The sequence below is a fragment of the Panthera onca genome, chromosome B2 (assembly GCF_046562875.1).
Source record: "Panthera onca isolate mPanOnc1 chromosome B2, mPanOnc1 haplotype 2, whole genome shotgun sequence".
NCBI classification, from domain to species: Eukaryota; Metazoa; Chordata; class Mammalia; order Carnivora; family Felidae; genus Panthera; species Panthera onca.
In genome coordinates this window covers 97,761,835-97,782,229 of record NC_138343.1, presented here as the reverse complement: position 1 = coordinate 97,782,229, position 20,395 = coordinate 97,761,835, and the positions used below count along the sequence as shown (strand labels likewise).

Below are 20,395 nucleotides of genomic sequence, written 5' to 3'. Positions count from 1 at the left end.
ACGTCCCAATGTCCCAACCATGTAAAGGACCATTACTTTCTCCTTTTTTTGTCTTTCCTCAGTCACCCATAAAAAAAAAAAAAAAAAGTTAGCTAACTTCTATTACTGTATCAATTGCCTTGTTATTTCTAAAAGCAGTGCACACTTCAATGTGGGCTTTGTGATTTAACAGCTCATTCTGTTTTCAAAATGGCCAGCTTTTTAGCTATCTGTGTAAAACAGCTGGAATTCCAGTACACTCTCACTCACCTGTGCATACTAATTGCTGCATCCTGGCTGGTCAGACATACTACAGCCCTGTCAGAGGTAAGGGTCTGAGGCTGGCACCACACAGGCAAACACCAGGAAAGAGCTCAGTCCTTAGAATTTGTAAGGAGGGCCTAGTGATCACGTGAGAAATCCCTGACACACTGTGGCTCCCTGATCAAATGTGTTTATTTTTGCTCTCCACAGCACAGTTCCCTTCCATGGGTTTGGGTGAGGATTTACAAAGTTAGTCAATCAGAGCACCTGGGTGGCTCAGTCTGTTAAACATCTGACTCTTGATCTTGGCTCAAGTCGTGATCTTATGGCTCCTGGGACCGAGCCCCGCCTCCAGCTCTGTACTGACAGAACAGAGCCTGCTCGGAATTCTCTCTCTCCTGCTCTCTCTGCCCCTCCCCTGCTCATGCTCTCTCCTTCTCTCTCACTCACAAAATAAAAAAAAACTTGAGAGAAAGAAAGAAAGAAAGCCAATCTACAGGCATCTATCAAGGACCTACTTCATATGAGGCAATATCATTTCCCTAAAGTGGTTCAGTTGGAGTGGGGAAACAAGATAAAAGTTACAAAACAATAACACAGGAGAAGTTACACAGTTCACGATTGCTATTTAAGAAGTACAGATTTCCTATGACTACACTGTGGGCTTGAAAAGCTGTGTGAGAAAGGTCTGCAGGGACGGGCAGCACCTGGCTGGGATAGGCACGTGCAAAGGCTCAGAGGTTGGGGAAGCACAAGGAGACGCCTGCCCTGGTTCTAAGGGAAGCCTGAGGGAGGGGCTACTAGAATGAAGTGCCTGCCGCCTGCCGGGTACTACATTCTGCTGAGAAGCTGCCCATGCCCACAGGGGGGTTAAGGGGGCCCTTATGTGAGGCACCTGGGTTACTCGGTCAGTTAAGCACCTGATTTCGGCTCAGGTCATGATCTCAAGGTTCGTGAGTTAGAGCCCCACATCGGGCTCTGTGCTGACAGCTGGGAGCCTGGAGCCGGCTTCGAAGTCTGTGTCTCCCTGTCTCTCTGCCCCTCCCCCACTTGCACTCTGTCTCTCTCAAAAATGAATAAACTTCAAAACAAAATTTTTTTAATTAAAAAAAATTCAAAGGGGCCCATATGTAACATGTCCCCACCATTTTGTTATTTATGGTTGACCGCTCTGGACCTATGTGCCAGGGAAGGAAGCCACAGGTAGGCTGTGGTACAGGCAGCTGCTGCCTTAGCCCTGAAAGCCCTACACCCCAAGGGAGTGATTCAGGAAAGCAACCACACCTCTTCCCCAAACAGGAGACACATAGAAAGATATGCCAACAACAGAGGAGACACATGCTGAGGGCAGCACTAAGAAGCCTCGAGAGAGTTGAAGCATGACCAAGCAGGAGCCTCTAGGGACTTTTTGCATCACAGCAGAGACTGAGCAGAGTTGAGTCTCAAGCAGGGTGGAGCAGATGATGGCCTGCCACTGAAGGGGTCACTCAGGGAGTCTGGTTTCATCTGGAACGACCTTCTAGGTCCTGAGTGCCCCTCCAGCAGGCTTTGGGCAATGTGCTTATTTCCTGGCTTCCTTCTTCCCTGTGCACCCTTCCCTGAAACTCCTTCACTGAGCAGGTAGGGGTTCTCAAGCCTGGTTGCATAGCAAACTCACCTGTGGAACTTTGAAAAAAAACACAGACAATTGGCCTCACCCTGGAGTTCCTCAATCAGCATGCCTGGGGATGGGGCCAGGACAAGAGTGTGTGTTTTTTAAATTCCACACCCAATTCCAATGTTCTGCCCCACTTGAGAACTGAATTAAGGCAAGTTGAGCACAGACTTCTGCTCCTGGCAACCTGAGAAAGCTCAGTGTTACCAGAGCAGACTGTGAACCTCAGTGATTTAAAATCATGTTCATTTTTTTTTTTTTTTCTTACTCCTACACCCACAAAATTATATTTACCTGAAAAGAGCAAATTTCACATCCATCTAGCAATCCTGATTCTTTCAAGTAACTTCTGGTTCTGAGTTCCTGTTTAATAACATTGTTACAACACTTAGCATTTACAAAGCACTTTCACAGCCCTGTTTTGAGGACTCCTCGTGTGTCAGGTACTCTATCAGGTTCTCTGTACAATGTCTCCTCCTTTATATTCTAACAACTCCACAAAGTGGCCATCAATGGTCCCTAGCTTAGAGATGAAAAAATATAAATTCAGGGAGGTTAAGCCCAACATTAAAAGTTTATATGTGACAAAAGCAAGGGCTTAAACTCTGAATGGTGTGCTATGGGCCCTGTGGTCTTTCCATTATGCACTCAGATGCTTATTTGATCCTCACTACTCCCCAGAGCAGGGCTAGGGTTATCATGTCCCCATCTCAGAGATGAAAAGACAGGTCCTGAAATTATCTGGTCAAATCACACCACAAGAAAACACCAGCATTGGAATCCACAGCTTCTGAGCCACACTGAGAGCTTCCACATGGCCTTGCAGATGCAACACGGTGGCTGGGCAATGGTACAGACATGGTCTCCATTTTGAGAAAAAGGATTATTGAAAACATTCACTTACTTATTTAAATCATTGTTTTTAGACCTAACCCAGAATGAAAAAAATTCTCCTAAAAAAACTTTTTTTTTTTAACATAAGAAACTATCCTTTCCTTTGATTTGTATCAGTGATTTCTTCCCTTTCAATGGTCTGAACCCCACTGCAATGTCAAATAATTTCACAGACCCTCCTCCACATAACATAGTTGCTAATTAAAATGTATAGATCCATTAAAACCATGACTTGAGAGTAACTTTTAGCCATATTTTATCAATTCCAATGTTATATATTTTTAAACACCAATAATTTATGCTCACATCTGGTATTTAGGCAGTTTATAAAAAAATTCAGAAAAGAAAAAAATGAGAAAAGCCACAGAAAAAAACCATGACAGAATCCAATGAGTTGGAGTCCTTGTGTCCCCATTGTAAATAACATTCTGCCTCTTCTCAGATATTTCCAAATTTACACAGCTACTCAAACACATACCAATCTTTACCCATGCTGGTCACAGAAAAGAACATTTCTCCTACTCTGATAAAACTCACAGACTCACAGTCTGGAGTCTTACCTAAAAATGATGGTAGCAGGACTAACAATGTGTTGGTGTCTTCATCTCCAAAACATGATGAAGCGTTGGTGATATTTTCACTGAAGTTCCATAAAGTTTTGCAAACCAAGCAGGCCAGCTGCCAATCGGTAGGACCAAAATGTCTTAAACAATCCACCAACCTAAGTCAATAAAAGTCAAATTAAGAAGTTGTTAGGGGGGAGCCTGAGTGGCTCAGTCACCTAAGCGTCCAACTCTCGGTTTCGGCTCAGGTCATGATCTCACGGTGCATAACTTGGCTTGGGATTCTCTCTCTCTCCCTCTCTCACTGCCCCTCCCCCACTCGAGCTGTCTCTGTCTCTCTCAAAATAAATAAACTTAAAAAGAAACGTTATTGGTCAGAATCTCTTTAATTTTTGTATTTTTAGCATAATGACGATCATCCTGTATTATTTAATATGTATTATATGTAATTCAGTGGTTTTTTAACATTTCACATCTATAAATTTAAGTAGCTACAAAGTAGCAATAACCTACTTCTGAATGGTTTTAAGAGTCCAGTGGCACCTAAATTTCCTCTTCAGCCCGTAGCTTGGCAGTTCCAAATGCTGAAATACCTCCACCCCAGAAGAGTGATGAGAGGGGCCCAAGCTCCATGGGAAACCATTCCCTCTGACATCTGAGAGTCAGGACTCCATGCCTTGAAACTTACTTTTTAATGCCACCTCCTTCTTTTAGGATGACACGTTTGTTTTTATCCACAGTGAGATTTAGGAGAACGCCACAGGCAGAAAAGCAAATATCCTGATGCTTAGCATCGAGCAGTGCAATCATGAACTTGTGTACTGGGAGGACAGAGAACAAATGTGGACCAATAAGGCTCAGGGTTCCCAGCTGTACCTTAGATTATAAATGGCAAAGGGGGAAATGGGGAGTGGCTCGAAAAACCGGAAACTCTGCTAGGGGACTTAATCCATTCTACCTAAGGCTTTACTCATGCCCAGCTGTGGGTTTGCCAACATCCACTGCATCTAGAACTTGCTCCCCATCCCCCAAGTCCTTGGTCCCCCAGCAGTGCTGCATCTGACCCAGGCAGCAGCTCCCTCCCCGGGGCAATGATATAGTCCCTTCCAGTAGAAAGGGAAAAAAAAAAAAAAAAAAAAAAAAAAAAATCACAAACTCCAACCACACAGGTGACATTCATCTCTACCATCTGATTCTTCTCAAGGGCCCCTTTGAACCTTTGCAGCAATTTTCTTTAAATACACAACCCCTGGGGGTGCCTGGGTAGCTCAGTCAGTTAACCATCTGCCTCGGGCTCAAGCCATGATCTTGTGGTTCGTAAGTCGAGCCCTGCAAAGGGCTGTCAGCGCAGAGCCTGCTTCAGATCCCCTGTCCCCTTCTCTCTCTGCCCCTCCCACCACTGGTCCTCTCTCTCTCTCTCTCTCAAAAAAAAAAAAAAAATAAACATTAAAAAAATTTTAAATACAGAACCCCGGAGGGGGGAAGTAGGCTCCTGTTGCGATCTCTAAAGTCTTCCAGGGCTTGTAAAAGAACTGCTCAGATGGCTGGAAACTGGCCTGTAGCAAGGCAGGACTTCCAGGGTAGGGGGCAGCTCAGGGCAAGACAGGCTTCCCACCTCTAGGAACCATTTTCCTTTACACCTAGGAAATGGAACCATCTATCCTGGTTTCTTATACCCCCAGAAGGGGCTGGGCAAAAGATTGGGGGAGGTTGGATAAAGTGTGTTCTGCCTCCACCCTATCACCTAAGAGGTGGCCATCTTGTTCTGACTTTGGTCCCATTGATGGGTCAGACACATACATGTGTGTGTTTAAGAGTCTAAAGAATGCGCCAAAATGTTAACAGTTATCTCTGGGGGAGTGAGATTATGGGTGACAGTTTGCTGCTGCTGCTTTTTCCCCTTAATATCTGTATTACCTAAATTTGCTACCATGGATAATTAGGAAGTTTTAGGTATTATACTTACATGAAATATTTGAGATGTATAGAGGTGGTTATCTTGTGTACCTGCCACCCGGCTTAAGAAATAAAATGTTACAGGGGTGCCTGGGTGGCTCAGTCAGTTTAGCATTCGACTTTTTTTTTTCTTTAAATTTTTTTAATGTTTATTAATTTTTAAGAGCGAGAGAGAGAGGCAGAGAGTGAGTGGGGGAGGGGTAGAGAGAGAGGGAAACACAGAATCTGAAGCAGGCTCCAGTCTCTGAGCTGTCAGTACAGAGCCTGACAAAGGGCTCGAACTCACAAACTGCAAGATCATGACCTGAGCCAAAGCCAAAGCCTAACTGACTGAGACACCCAGGCACCCCTGGACTTTTTTTTTTTTTTTAAGTTTATTTATTTATTTAGAGAGAGGGAAAGCATGAGTGGGGGGAAGGGCAGAGAGAGAGAGAGGGACAGAGAGAATCCCAAGCAGGCTTCATGCTGTCAGCACAGAGTTGGACTAGGGGCTCGATTCCACAAACCCGTGAGATCATGACCTGAGCCAAAATCAAGAGTCAGACGCTTTACTGACTGAGCCACCCAGGTGCCCCAAGTGACCAACTCTTGATTTCGCCTCAGGTCATACTCTCATGGTTCTTGGAACTGAGCCCTGGATGACAGCACAGAGCCTGCTTTGGATTCTCTATCTCCTTTTCTCTGCCCCTCCCTACCTCAAAATAAAAAAAAAATAAACTTAAAAAAAAATGTTACAGATCCAATTTTGTATCTTTGGGCACACCTTCCCTTCCAACGGTGACTTCTATCTTAAGTGTGGAGTTTACAATTTCCAAATGTCATTTGTACCTTTACATCATTACTATACATTACATAAACAATACTCAAGATCGTTATGCATGTTCTAAAACCTATATTAATGGCATTATTCTGTATATACCCTCCAATCACTAGCTGTTTTGCTCCTATATTATGTTTGAGGTTGATCAATGTTGATCCACGAATCTCTAGTTCATTTATTTTAATTGATGTAGAACTTTTTGTTGCATGAACATATCATGATGTATGCACACTTAGGTTTTTTCCATTTGTTGCTATTACAAGTAGGGCTGTAATGGACATTCTAGTACGTGAAGGAGAATGTCAACTGAGTCCATTCTCATGGACAGTAATAATGACTATAGATTGTTTCCCTTACACACACACACACACACACACACACACACACACCATCTCAGAACTCGGAAGACCATGCACAAGGGAGAGGGGAACCCTGAGAACACTGGCCAGATCTATCCTGGCATATCGAGTGGAGAGCCTTCCACATGCATGGAACAGCATGTCAAGCACTGCGCATCCCAAAGCAGAAACAAGCATCACATTGTCATGACCCAAGCTCTAGAACTGCTTAGCTGTTTATTGGCAAGAAGTACATGCTGATGAACACGGAGTATCATTAACTCACCATTTTTCTGCACAATGAAATCACAGATGTCATGGTCCTGGGAGAGATTTCCAAAAACACGCACAGCTTCAAGGATTCCATCCATGTTATTACTCACAAGAAGCTTTATGAGCACTGGGTTTGGGGACCAGAGAAATAAAACCAGTGAATTTAAGTTTTAATTTAAAGGCTATTAGGCTCCAGTATTATACTAAATACTGATAACTCAAAATCTTAAAGCAATAATAAAACACAAACTGTAAGACACTTTAGCAAGAACTTGGCCACTAACTTTTCCCCATATTCCAATGTCTTAGAATTGAATGAGGCTCTTTGATATCTGTACCAGAAATCGGAAAATAGGAATGCCACCAGGTCTGTGTTTAGCAAATAGAGTCAAAATGTTAAATATTCATCCACCCAAACCCAACACTGAACCTTACATTCAGCAATATATAGCTTTTTGTCTTGAATTATGGAATTCTTCACTTGGTAGTAAGATAAGTTGTTGATTGTGGCTGTAGTATTGATCACCAGCTCCTCGCAATCCTCAATTGACTTGTATTCTGAAACACAGTAAGGAAAAGGGTACCAAAGGCTCATTGCAGGGGCAGAAACAACGACATCCTAACTGCAGCAACAGCAGCCCCAGGGACAAGCCACTGTCCCAGGCAAGGTCTGTGCAAGGGCACTGTTTGCTGCTTTATTTCCCAGGACGCTTCCTGCGTGGAAGTGCATCAAAAGCAGAGGACCACTCCTGGCCAGGTTTTAGAACACTCTAAGCTCGCTCCCTCCAGCCAGGGGGTCTGGACAAATTGGGCTGATCTAGGCCCTGTGTTTGTAGTAAAGTGGAGGTGCCAACACACCAGCAAGCTGAGCTTCTCTCACCCCCACTGGTTTGCCGTATTCCTGAGCTCTCTGGGGGCTCCACCCTGTGAGTCTGTTCCCCACACTTCCAGTCTGCTCCCCACACTTCCAGTCTGCTCCCCACACTTCCACCTCGCAACAGAACGATCCTGGGGGCAAACTCTATCCATAACTCCTATCAGTGCTGCCCTCCAAACACGCAGACTCTGATCACTTCTCACCTCCTCTAGTACCACCTAGCCCATCCCTCACCTCTTAACTGGCTACTCTTCTTCCAGCTTCCTCCCTGAGTCCATCCTTAACATGATGATCCTTGAATAGTAAGTCAGCTAAGGTCACTTGTCTTACGTGGGCATCAGGTCCTACCTGGGCAGCCCTAATCTTGACGTCTCTGGCCTCACTTGATGTTCTAGCCCCCAGATCCCCAGTGCCAACCACACTGGTCTTCCTGCCCCCCCCCCCCGTTTTTTTTTTTAACATATCAGCATGATCCTGACTAAACCTTTGTACTGCTGCTACTCCCTCTGTCTAGAATATACTCTGTTTCCAGTTATCCACTTGGTTCACTCCTCACATCCTCCAGGTTGTTGCTCAGACATCACCTTATTGAGCACACATTCCTTAATCACCCTATATAAAATAGCATCCATTATTCTCTTCCCCTTACCTTACTTTTTAAAAAATTGTTTAATGTTTATTTATTTTTGAGAGAGACAGAGCATGAGTGGGGAAGGGGCAGAGAGAGGGAGACACAGAATCCAAAGCAGACTCCAGGCTCCGAGCTGTCAGCACAGAGCCAGACGGGGGGCACGAACACATGAACTGTGAGATCGTGACCTGAGCCGAAGTTGGACACTCAACCGAATCTCCCAAGCACCCCTCCCCTTACCCTACTGTTATCTTCTCCATAGCACATATAATCACCTGACCTGTTCAGTGTTTAATGTTTGTCTTCTAGGACTAAAATGGAAGCTCCACAAGACTAGGGATGTATCTGTTTTAGTCACTGTTGCATTCCTAGCACCTAGAACAGAGTCTGGCACATAGGGGTGCTCAATAAATAATTGCTGGATGCAAGAATGAGTGAAGGAATGAACTCTTTATTTAGCATATAAGGCCCTTAGTCATTTTGTCCCTGCCTTCTACTCAGCATTCAGACTCATCTCCTGGCAGATGTAGCAATGCCAGTTAGGAGCCCTGGTTCCTGCTACCCCCCACTAACGACGCTAGACCATGGGCAGTGTTTGGGAATCTGTTGTTTTTTTGTCTCTTGCCTTGGTAGGACAATTCATTAGCTTGTCCAGAAAAAAAAAAAGGGGGGGGGGTACCTCTTCTGTATCACCACCTTCTGTAGGACTACACATTTGGCCAGAAGGAATAGTGACTGACATCAGGAGCAAGAGGGTAGGCATTCACAGCTATGAGGCATCTATCATGAACAGCACCAAGCACTTTATGTGCATTTAGCCCCACAAAAGTAAATAGTTAATAATGCTTTACATGTGCTTACAAGCATTTGAACCCACAATAATTAATACTCAAAAGGTGCATCTGTCTCAGTCAGCTCAGGCCACCGTAACGACATACCACAGATTTGGGCTAAAATAACAGAAATCTATTTTCTCACGGTTACGGAGGTTGGAAGTCTGGGATCAGGATGCCAGCACAATTGGGTTCTAGTGAGAACTCTTCCCGGCTGGCAGATGGCCGCCTTCTTGCTGTGTCCTCACATGGAAGAGACAGCAAGAGCAAGCTCTCTGGTGTCTCTTCTTATAACGTACTAATCCTACCATGAGAACAGATTATGAATTTTGGGCAGGGGGCCAGGAGCAGAATACTATTGGCTGAAATGCAGCCCCTTCCCCAAATGCACATGTTGAAGCTCTAACCTCCAATGTGATTGTATGTGAGATAGGGGTTTTAGGAAGTAAAGTTAAATGAGGTCGTATGGGTGGACTCCTTATCTGATAGGATTGGTGGTCTTATAAGGAGGGGGAGAAAGGGGAAAGAAAGGGAGAAAGGGAGAAAGGGGGAGAAAGGGAGAAAGGGGGAGAAAGGTGGGGATTGCGATCATTCTCTTTTTCTTGAGTGCACACTCTGAGGAAATGCCATGTGAAGACAGGGTGAGAACGCAGCTGTCTGCGAGCCAGGAGGCGAGCTCTCATCTGGAACCCAACTGGCAGGCACCTTGACCTTGGGCTTTCAACCTCCAGAACCATGAGAAACAAAGTTCTGTTGTTTAAGCTACTAAGTCTGTGGTATTTTGTTATGGAAGAGTGAGATGGCTAATAAAGGGGAGAAATGGGACACAAATGATTGGGGGCCATAATTATAGATACCATGAAAGGCTGAAAAATAAAAATATAAACTTTAATCACATGGACTAATCCAGGAAAAGTTAAGGATTTTAAACTCTTTGTGGTTAATTTGGCCAGTCTTTGGTAATTTGATTGGTATACTTTCTTTATTATTTTAGAAAGAGAGAAAGAGAGCACGCAAGCGAGGAAGAGGGGCAGAGGGAGTGAGAGAGAGAGACAGAGAGAGAGAGAGAGAGAATCCCAAGCAGACTACATGCTCAGAGCTGAGCTCGATGTGGGGCTCCATCCCACAACCCAGGGATCATGACCTGAGCAGAAATCAAGAGTTGGAAACTCAAAGAACTGAGCCACCCAGGCGCCTCCAGTATACTTAAAAAAAAAAAAAAAAAAAAAAAAAAAAAAAAAAAGATAAAATTCACATACCATAAAATTCAGCCTTTCCAGGTGTACAATTCAATGAGATTCAGTAACAATTTTTTCTTTTTCTTTTTTTCTTTTCTTTTCGCAAATTTTAAAAAATATTACCTGTATTACCTTTGAGGAAGTTCTGCAGAGTGGAGGAATTTTCCTTCCTGCAGCTGTGAAGGCTCATTAAAGCCAGCCAGTTGTACCACTAAACCCCTAGGGGCACCGGAGCCACAGAACTGTCTCCCCTGCTGGGAGCAGCCTTACCTAACGTGGCGAGGAGCAGGCCCACGGCGTGCGGGTTGGTGGCCAGGGCCGGGCCGATGCCAGGGTGGATGGCTAAGTTGGCCAGTACTCGGGTCAGCTTGATGAGCACGTCCTCCGCTGGGGCCCGCGGCCTCTGCACCTTGGGTTGCTGGGCTCCTCCCGCCTGCTCCTTGGCGCACAGGTCCATTTTGTAGAATGTATGGAATAACGACAGCAAGGTCGGAATGCTCCCTTTCTCTTTGGAAAACTGTTCACGAGCCTGGTGATTTTTCGCTGTCAGGTTGCCAAGAATAAAGACAATACGGACAACTAAATCCTGCAATAAAGGGAAGACCATTACAAGTGCATAGGGGCTGGGACAAGTTGTTGGAAAGGGTACAGTATTTAATTTATTCACGACTTAATTAATAGCAAAATGGAACACATCTGGCTTCTACTAACTTGTCTAGTATTTGAGTCCCAAGACTGGTGCAAATTGACAGAGGAGATTAAAAGCATTTGGCAACAATGAAAGAATACAAACCGATTGATACTATTAGCAAGGGCTATTAACTTCAGATCCTTCATCTGAAATTCTGGCCGGCTTTTTTTTTTTTTTTTTTTAAACCCCCTAGAGAACAATTAGTTGAGTGGCATAGGATTACTGATATTGTGTTATGTAAATCTAAGTATTGATACTAACAGGTTTCTTGAGCACCCAAATCTTTTCCTAAAAGTTCACCTCCTGCTGAAGCATCGTGTTTCTAAGAATCGGGTGTTCTGCACAATGGCTAATCAGATTGTGTTACAGCAGGCTTTCCTGACTCAGACATCTGGGGCAGGATAATCTTTGCTGTTGGGGGGCTGTATTTAGTAGCAGTATTCCTGGCCCCTACTACTAGGTGCCAGGAGCACCTCCTTAGATGCCACAACCAAAAAGGCTCAAATGTCCCCTGGGGGCAAAATCAGCCCCAGCTGAGAATCAAAGCACTGTGTTATATAAAGCCACCACTTAGTGATGAGGGAACATAAGGCAAACTGAGGGCCAAGCACAGTCTAGCATTACCCAGCCCTCCTAGGTGGGATGTGTGTGGCATTCCTCAGGCACTCCAGGCTGCCCAAGGACAAAGGAAAGGACCAAAAACAAATGGTTAAACTGATAAAGTCTCCATCAGTTCACAACTATCTTAGTAAATTAGAAGACAAAGGCAATCTTATCAACAGCCTAATCTCCAGAAACCTATAGACTGAGTTTCCTGGAGCCCCAGCATCAACCTCCCCTCCATAGTGATGTGGGAAACAAAGGCAAGAAGGAAATGGCAGATAAAATTAGATTTCCTTATAACCCGCAGCCCTTTGACACACACTTAAGGCAGGCAGAGTAAAACCTTTCTTCAGGAACTCCCTACTGTCTTAATGTTAATGCCTTAGCTTGACAATAGCTAGACCTCCAGTAATCTGTGAGTCTTTAGAATATGAAAATCTCTTTGGAAAGTTCCCTTTTGACTTTACCTCCCCCAGCCCCATAGCATATAAGGAGCCACTCTTCACAACCCCAGCGCCCCTCTTTCTGCTCATGGGTCCTGTCCCCGTGCTCTAATAAAATCACCCTTTTGCACCAAAGACGTCGCCAAGAATTCTTTTTCGGCCATTGACCCACTATCACCCCAAAACCTCATCACTTGTTTTTCTTGATCAGGGTAGTGGTTACATGGGAGACACCTTTATCACTATTTGCTAAATTGCACATGTGTGTTTCATGTACTTTTCTGTGTATAAACTATATTTCACAATAAATAAATATTTCTTAAAGTCCCAAGCTGAGAACAATTTACAACTAAGCAGAATGCAAAAATAATTATGTTCTTAATTCGACAACGACAGACAGATGAGTACTCTTGGCCTCACCCATACCCACGGAGAGTGAGGAAACTCCTGTGGGAGGAAGAGACTTTACAGAGACACTCACTGAGGGGCTACCACTGACCTGGGTGCTAATTCTCATTGTGCCAGGCACTGTGCGATTTGACAGGCAAGAAACTGGGCTTCGTACAAGCTGCCTGGTCACACAGCTAGTGAGAGGTGAGTCAGGATTGGAAACCAGGATTCTCCTGATCCAGAGTCATTTCTGCAGCCAAGCCCTGCTTCCCACATGGCCTGTCATTTAAGGATCTCCTTTGCCTTGCCATATGTGGAGCAGTCAAGGAGTTATCTCCTTTTAAAACCCAAATATGTCACCAGGAGGGATTCCCTATAAACTGGACTTTGTTGATCAGATCTGTAGTAATTAGCAGACTTAAGAACTGGGGACAAAGGGCAGAGGCCCGGGCCTGTTTTAATCGGGGAGCCAGGTCTAGGTGGGTCCTGGGGCTGGGGGATGGGCAGCACAGAACTGTGAGTGGCAGAGAGTGGAAGGTCACAGGCAAAGGACAAAATGGGATTTGCCTGGGGCTCCTCTGCCAATACCAACTTGTTCCTGCTTGTTCTTGAAAGAAAAGTTTTCCCTGGCACTGGCCGAGAAGAAGCGAGGCCACTGCTTGTGCAGCTGGGAACCATTTGTCAACATTAAGAAAGTCGGAGGCTGACACACCAGCAAGAACTGGAGCGGGTCCAGGAGAGAGTTCACACTGGGAAAAACCTCAGCTCAGCCCGCAACCAATGGCACCCAGTCATCCCAGTCAGGAGAACCTGGTCCTGGCCCACCGCGCGCCTGAAGCCCTTAGGGAACTCTGAATGCTGGGAGCCTGGGAGAATACACTCGAAGAAACAGGGTAAGGCACCGTGCTCTGAAGAGCTCCTAATCTATTTGAGAAGACAAGGCTAACAAGCGTGGGGGAAGAGCAAAGACTAAAAGGGCCAAGCAGGAAGCTAGACACGGAAAGGGATTGTAATCTCCAGCCTGAAAGCCAGGCAGTCTGGTTCATACATGTGACTTTGCTTAGCCTCTCTATGCCTCTATTAACTCATTCGTAGAATGGGGGAAATATTGTGTTGTAGTGTATTGTATCGTATTGTACTCTATTGAGGGTAAATGAGACAAAACAGGTAAAGCACAAATCATGAGGAATGATTCAGGCACTGCTCTGAACCGCTTTCATGTACTATCAGTAACATGTTAGTGGCATTTAACTGTGCAGGACGGACCCGACAGTCTCCGAGAAATTTAGATCAGAGGATGCCCAGAGAACAGTGGTGGGGGTTGGCAAAATAACCTCCAATGAATTTGAGTCTAACATTTAAAAATGTATAAAATGCAGATATATGGAGGGGAGGACGGAGTAGGTTAGCCAGGCGAAAAGGAGTGGGTCTTGAGAAAGTACCTGGGACAGTCCCCTTCCTGGGTACTGGGCTCACCTTGTCTGTCTCTGATCACCAGGCAGTTCCCTAAAAATGCTGAAGTCTGTGGCTCTCAAATCTTAAGTAAGGACACACAATTTCATTATGACACTCATCATTTCACATAAAGGCGGCGGTTACTTCACATAATTCCCGATGGCAGAGGTTCCTCCCTGGGCTCTGGACGGAAAGCCCTCCTCCACCCTGGACACACCCAGCAGAGAAGCAGAACCCTTTCCAACCAGGGCAGAGGGTATTTCTAAGAATTAGGCTCCTCGAAGGATATTCCACTTCATATTTTCTAAGCTGAGGAATATGAGCTTTTTGCATAAACTCTGATAATATAATTTCTGATTAAAGACACTCTACATGACTCCTACCTCTGAAAAATTCTAATAATCAACCATAATAGCAGTAGCAGCAGCAGCAGGAGGAATGAACACACAGTGTTTATGACGTGCCGGGCCCCGTCCCAAGCATTTAGATATGCAAATTCATTAAAAGTCATAATTTGTAGCCCTTTAATCTGAACAAAGTGTTCCCAATCTCTACCCGTAGTCACCTCCCTCAGGCACTTAACAGTAGTCTCTTGATGTTGCTGGACCTCATGCTATTCCCCGGATTGAGCTCCTCCCTCATTTCCTCAGGAGCATGTGAAGCAAGACAGGAAAGATGTTATATGTGATTTTGAATGACTTCCTTAAAAACTTAAAAAGTGGCTGCATCCTCTTTGCTCATTCATATCAGGACTAATCAGTTTACCCTGTAAAACATCACAGCTGCCTTCTGAAGGATGCTACGCTATTCTCCCTTCTCCCTCTTCCTAGGCCTCTTCTTCCTATGTTTGTTTTCCTCCTTAGCAGAACTCAGCAGGTGTCTCTGGCCCTGTTCCATCTCTACCCGTCACTGCTGATCTGCCAGGTATTCAGACCAGATCCCAGGCTGGAGGCGAAGGCAGCTTTCCTTAGAGATCATCATTCTTCCAAACTCAAGTTTCCTCCCTCCACGGTCACATGTGGTCTAATCTGGGAAGACTGAGTGCTGCTTTTCTCAGAAAACTCCCTCGGCCCCTTCGACTTCTGCAGTTCTTTTTTTCTAATACCTGTGTGGATCCTACCATGGCATACGCTTCACGAAGAAGAGACTCTAGGCTTTAGGGCAGGAAGAGTTAACACTGCCACAGTACCTCTCTCCCTGCCTTCAGATGGAAAAAGGAGGGGGTGGTTCCTGGCAGCAGCAGGGCCAACTGAAGGATGGCACGCGGGATCAACAAATGGGGGTGGCAGATTGCGCTGTTTGCAGCACCAAGCTTCCAGCAACTGCTACGCTCACTGTTTCTGTCCTCTTTCTCAGGGTTGGCTCAGGCGTCTTTTCGTTCCCCCCCACCCCCTTTCACAAATCTATTCTCTGCAAATCTAGGGAACGTGGAACAGGCCAAAATAGCAGCAGTCTCCCGGGAGGCTGGCAGAGGTGGTGCTTCCTTATCCCCACACCAGTGCCGATCTTAACTCATCTGGAGGCCCGAGGACACCGGCTGAGCCAGAGGGCTTTGCAAGGCCCCATGGCTCACCGTGGGCAGCCCGCGCCGTGAAGAGGACCGCCTTGGACAGTGTCATAGAGAGGTTTATTCACTGGTCCACAAAGAGAGATTAAGGATTGTTGCCAATCTTTTGCAAGTCTCCAAAACGTCACTTAACTAAACATTCTATACAGATTTGAAAAAATTAGACAAAGGCCAACATCAGCGATTTGTAGAGACCACTGACTGACTCCATAGCAGAAATTATTTCATCAGTATACAATTCTCCATTGAGATACAGATACTCTCTTTTATTCTCTGACAGTATCTGACAGCCACCTATAAATCACCCCTGAACTTTTAGAGCATTTTTATCAAATTTAATACAATGTTGCATATATATATATATATATATATATATATATATGCAACAGCTTTTGTAGTTTGGAAACAACAAAATGAAGATGAATCAGGAGAGGTACTTTTTTTTTTTTAAGAAGTCAGTCTAGTATAACTAGTTCATACTGACTTTCAAATTTTGCATAAAAATGGAGTCAGCCTAGCAACAGTTACGGCCAACCAGAACTCAGACAAACAGGTACACCTATTGCAAGAAACCTGACCTCAACTGTACTCTCCAGTTATAGCCTGTGGGATATTCTCTTTAGTTTCAAATACATTGTGTCTTTGGGAGCCAGCACGTTACTCGGTCTCAATGGGCCCCTCACTGCTGTAAATGAAATTGCTTTAACTGGAACAAAGCCAGGAGCAGGACACGGCTGAGTGGCCGGCAAGCTCCCATAGCAGCAGTTGTTGATGTGACTGTCCATGTGAGAGAGACTGGCCTCAAGTCAGCGAAGGAGGCTCTCCTTCTACCCAGAGATGTGGAGACTCAGGCTTCACGGGGCTTGCTGACCCCAAAGTCCAACCCTGGTGAGGAAAAGAGGCAGGACCTTGGCCATCTGTGCTTACAGACGGATTCCCAAACTCCTCATTCACCATAACCCTCATCTGCCAGATCCCCCAGACTTGGTCCTACAGGCATCTTTGATTACTCACTCCCCTCACCAACCAGTCACTGAGTTCCCTTTGCTCTGCCATCTCAAAATCTCCCCCCACTGCCTCCTTCCCATGCCTGTTCTGGTTAATCTGTCTGTAGCCTCCTGTCACAGACCCTTGGTGGGATCCTCCCTCTGTGATCAATGTTAATGCCATTTCTTTTTTTTTTTTTAATTTTAAAAAAATTTTTAATGTTTATTTTTGAGAGAGAGATAGAGAGAGAGAGAGAGAGAGAGAAATGAGTGGGGCAGGGACAATGAAAGAGGGAGAGAGAGAATCCCAAGCAGTCTCTGTGCTGTCAGCACAGAGCCCGACATGGGGCTTGAACTCACAAACCTTGAGATCATGACCTGAGCCAAAATCAAGAGTCAGACACTTAACTGACTGAGCCACCCTGATGCCCCTGTCAATACCACTTCTTTTTAAAAAACAATTTTTTTTTAATGTTTATTAATTTTGAGAGACACAAAGCATGAACAGGGGAAGGGCAGAGAAAGAGACACACACAGAATCTGAAGCAGGTTCCGGGCTCTGAGATGTCAGCACAGAGCCCGACGCAGGGCTTGAACCCCTGAACCGTCAGATCATGACCTGAGCCGAAGTCAGACACTCAACTGACTGAGCCAACCAGGCGCCTCACTGTCAATACCACTTCTTGAAGCACAGCTCTTACATCATTTCCTTGCTCAAAAACATCCACTGCCTGTTAAATGTCAAAGCCAGTGTCCAATGCACCATCCAGCCCCATGTGACCAGTTCTGCATTACCTGACATTATTACTCCCCGCACATAGCCAGCCAAGGTGAACACATTCCTCCTCATTTCCCACACCCTTCCCACCTGGCCTGAAAATAACTGGTGTGTATAATGTTGACCATAGGGAAGGAACTATATCAAACTATCACAGAAAGAATAAACTATGTTCATCAGACTCCACTTACTTAGGAGAGAACTACTTCTACTAAGTAAAAGAAAACATTTTAGAAAGATTTTCAAGATGCCCCATTTAAAATGTGGTTAGGAACTTCTCATGCAATCTGGATCTGAGAGCTGAATCACAATTTGCAATTTTACAACATTTACCCAACTTCCCACCTTCGAACGAAACCTCAACATGAATTGAACATACAGGTGAGCTGAAGAACAGATAAACTTTACCAATCTGGAACACACACTGCACCACGGCAAAAACGCTAATTAACCCTGTGGTGCTGAAAGTGGGTCAGCAGTTTGCCTAAGTGCTGAACCATACAAAATGGCAGGATCTGGGATGCTGGTGACTCAATACCCAGAATCTAAGTAGAGGAGCATTTAAAAACCTGCAGGGATTATACTTGATGCCTCCGTTCATCTATCCATTCCATCAGCAGCCATTTCCTGAGCACCAACTATATGCTTCTGGACGTGGCTATCCCTCAAAAGCACCAGGCGAGGCTAGAATTTCACTGTGCTCTGTTCTGTTCTGTTCTTAAGTCCGCAGACAAAAGTCAGGCGTTTGGGTTCCGTGCTGAGCGGGGTAGAGCCAGTTCCACAAGGGCAAAGCAGCAGGAGCTGGAAAGAATGAACAAGCTAAGGGCTTACTGTGCTGCCCGCCCGGTCAGGGGTGCAGACCAAGGCCAAGGCTGAAAAAAGGAGCAAGCTCAGCCAAATGCTAGCAGTGGGAATGTGTCTGCAGAGGGGCTGGGAATACAGCCACAGGGCACGCTCCTGCCAGGCAGGAGGAAGAGGGTGAGCCAGGAGCCAAGTTACCATATAAAGGCTCCAGGGGAAGGGGTGGAGGCGCCTCCCTAACAAATCCTCACTGGCCCCAAAAAAGATGGAGGGGAGAGAGAGGTCACGTTATCTCTGGACTGCTGCATGGCTGTGGCTGCATCACAGAGGAACAGCGAGAAAAATGGCAGATGTCTGTGCTCTCAGCCCATACCCTTCAGACATTCCAGGTCTCACTGTCAACACCACGATGCCTGAGCATTCCAAATCAGACAGTGCTCGCTGTGCGTACGTGGCCGAACATGATCGCTTACCCTAAAAGAAGTCTAAATGGAATGAGAGAGGCATGACTTTAAAAGCAGCACAAGCAAGGACATGTCGGGCAATTCCCAGACAGTGTTTTTGAAGGCTCTGATGAGGGTCCTGCCTCTGGATGTTCTGTTTTAAAAAAACAAAAACAAAAACAAAAACAAAAACAACAATAACAAAAAAAAAACACAAGAAATTGGCCATATCTCAAATGGAGAGAGTCAGATAGTCAGTTGCTCAACGGGCATGTGATGGGAATGTAGATAAAGGTTATTCTTTTTAGACCATGACCTCCGTAAAAAATTGCCCATCATACAAATCTCATTTGAGGCATTTTATTGGATCCCTTGCCCAGTAGATATTTACAGAAGAAATGGGGAAAATCCCTTCATGTTCTTCCAAAAAACAAACCCAAGCATATTTTGGGGAGATGCTAAATGCAGCAATGGTGACGTCAGAGGCACCTCCTAGGGCAGGCCCTGATTTGCAAGGCTGATACTGACCCTGCTCATCCCTGCGTTACTAGGCCCATCTGTTTGTACATTTGGTTTGTACCAAATGTAGTTTACACCAGAGAGCATACAATATGTGCACATTTCTTAAATGAGATTTGTCATTTAATTGAATTTGGGTTACCATTTTTAATAGAGGCTTTACCTAATGCTAAAGTTTAGCTTTCAAACTGCATCGAGCTGACCGAAACGTTGTGCTTCGGTCTCCGTTTTTGTGTGTATGGGAACTGGAGTGATTAGTCGTACCACGGATTTTGGACCAATTAACCTCCCAGACAGGAGCCAAAGAAGTTTCCCTTGTTCTCCCTGAGGAAGTCCTTTGTAAGAGCTGGGAGGGGTGGATTCCTTTTCTCTGAGACTGTTGATAAACCAGAAACCCTGGCTGGTAGCACACAGCCTTCAGACACAGGCCCACGTCACAGAAGTGCAAAGAGGGGTGGAAAAAACTGGGCCATCATTTGATTGTATATGCACTAATCTTCCTCAAATTTATCTGTTGCAAACTTACAAAATTTCAATATGGGTATATACTGAACTTTCTCAAAGCAGGACATTGGTAGGAATATTTGGTGATTATCTTAACAATAAAATTTGGGGATTATTTCACCAATTACGAATCAGCAACTCATGGTCTGTCTAGCTAACTGAGGTTAATGAGCCCTGCCTTTTGCAAGCCATTCTGAGGGTCCTGCAGGAGAAGACCTGAACTCACCTGAATGAATCTAAGTGGTTCATTCTGACCAGTGCCTGAAGCTTCATCAGTGTGATTGGCTGTGTTATCAAAGCATTATCAATGTTATCACTGGGTTTGGTCCCAGGACTAGTTTTTTTGTTTGTCTTGGTTTTTCCAGGACTACTAGTTTTGACACAAGTCTGGCAGAAAAAATTCATGGAAGAGTCTAATAAACCATCTCATTTTCTCTAGCTAAGAAAGGCTCCAGCTATTGGCGCAAAAAGCAGAAGACATGAGGCTTGGTCACTTGAGCGTCTGACTTTGACTCAGGTCATGATCTCAAGGTTCATGAGTTACAGCCCCGTACCAGGCTTGCTGATGTCAGCTCAGAGCCTGCTTGGGATCCTCTGTCCCCTCTCTCTCTCTGCCCCTCCACCACTCATGCTCACTCTCTTTCTCAAAAATAAATAAAAACAGACTTCTTTTTCTTAATGTTATATTTATTTTTGAGAGCGAGAGACAGAGTGTGAGTGGGGAGGGGCAGAGAGAGGGGGACACAGAATCCGAAGCAGGCTCCAGGCTCTGAGCTGTCAACACAGAGCAGAGCTTGAACCCATGAACTGTGAGATCATGACCTGAGCCGAAGTCTGACGCTTAACCGATGAGCCACCCAGGTGCTTTTAGCTGATACTTTTAACAAGTTTTATT

General features: G+C 45.1%; 1 protein-coding gene across 4 annotated transcripts in view; it reads right to left on the bottom strand.

Moving 5' to 3' along the window:
- ARMC2 (armadillo repeat containing 2) overlaps positions 1 to 20,395 on the bottom strand; it is a 131,954-nt gene that overhangs the window by 32,221 nt on the left and 79,338 nt on the right. For all 4 annotated transcript variants that reach the window (XR_013555705.2, XM_078447193.2, XM_078447192.2 and 1 more), the window contains 5 exons: positions 10,591 to 10,906; positions 7,177 to 7,299; positions 6,755 to 6,868; positions 4,043 to 4,175; positions 3,352 to 3,512 (listed from right to left, as the gene is read on the bottom strand). Coding sequence is in view for 3 of the 4 variants with exons in the window: in XM_078447193.2 (XP_078303319.2) it covers positions 3,352 to 3,512; positions 4,043 to 4,175; positions 6,755 to 6,868; positions 7,177 to 7,299; positions 10,591 to 10,906 (847 nt within the window). In the remaining variant the exon portion in view is untranslated. The remainder of the gene's footprint in view (positions 1 to 3,351; positions 3,513 to 4,042; positions 4,176 to 6,754; positions 6,869 to 7,176; positions 7,300 to 10,590; positions 10,907 to 20,395) is intronic.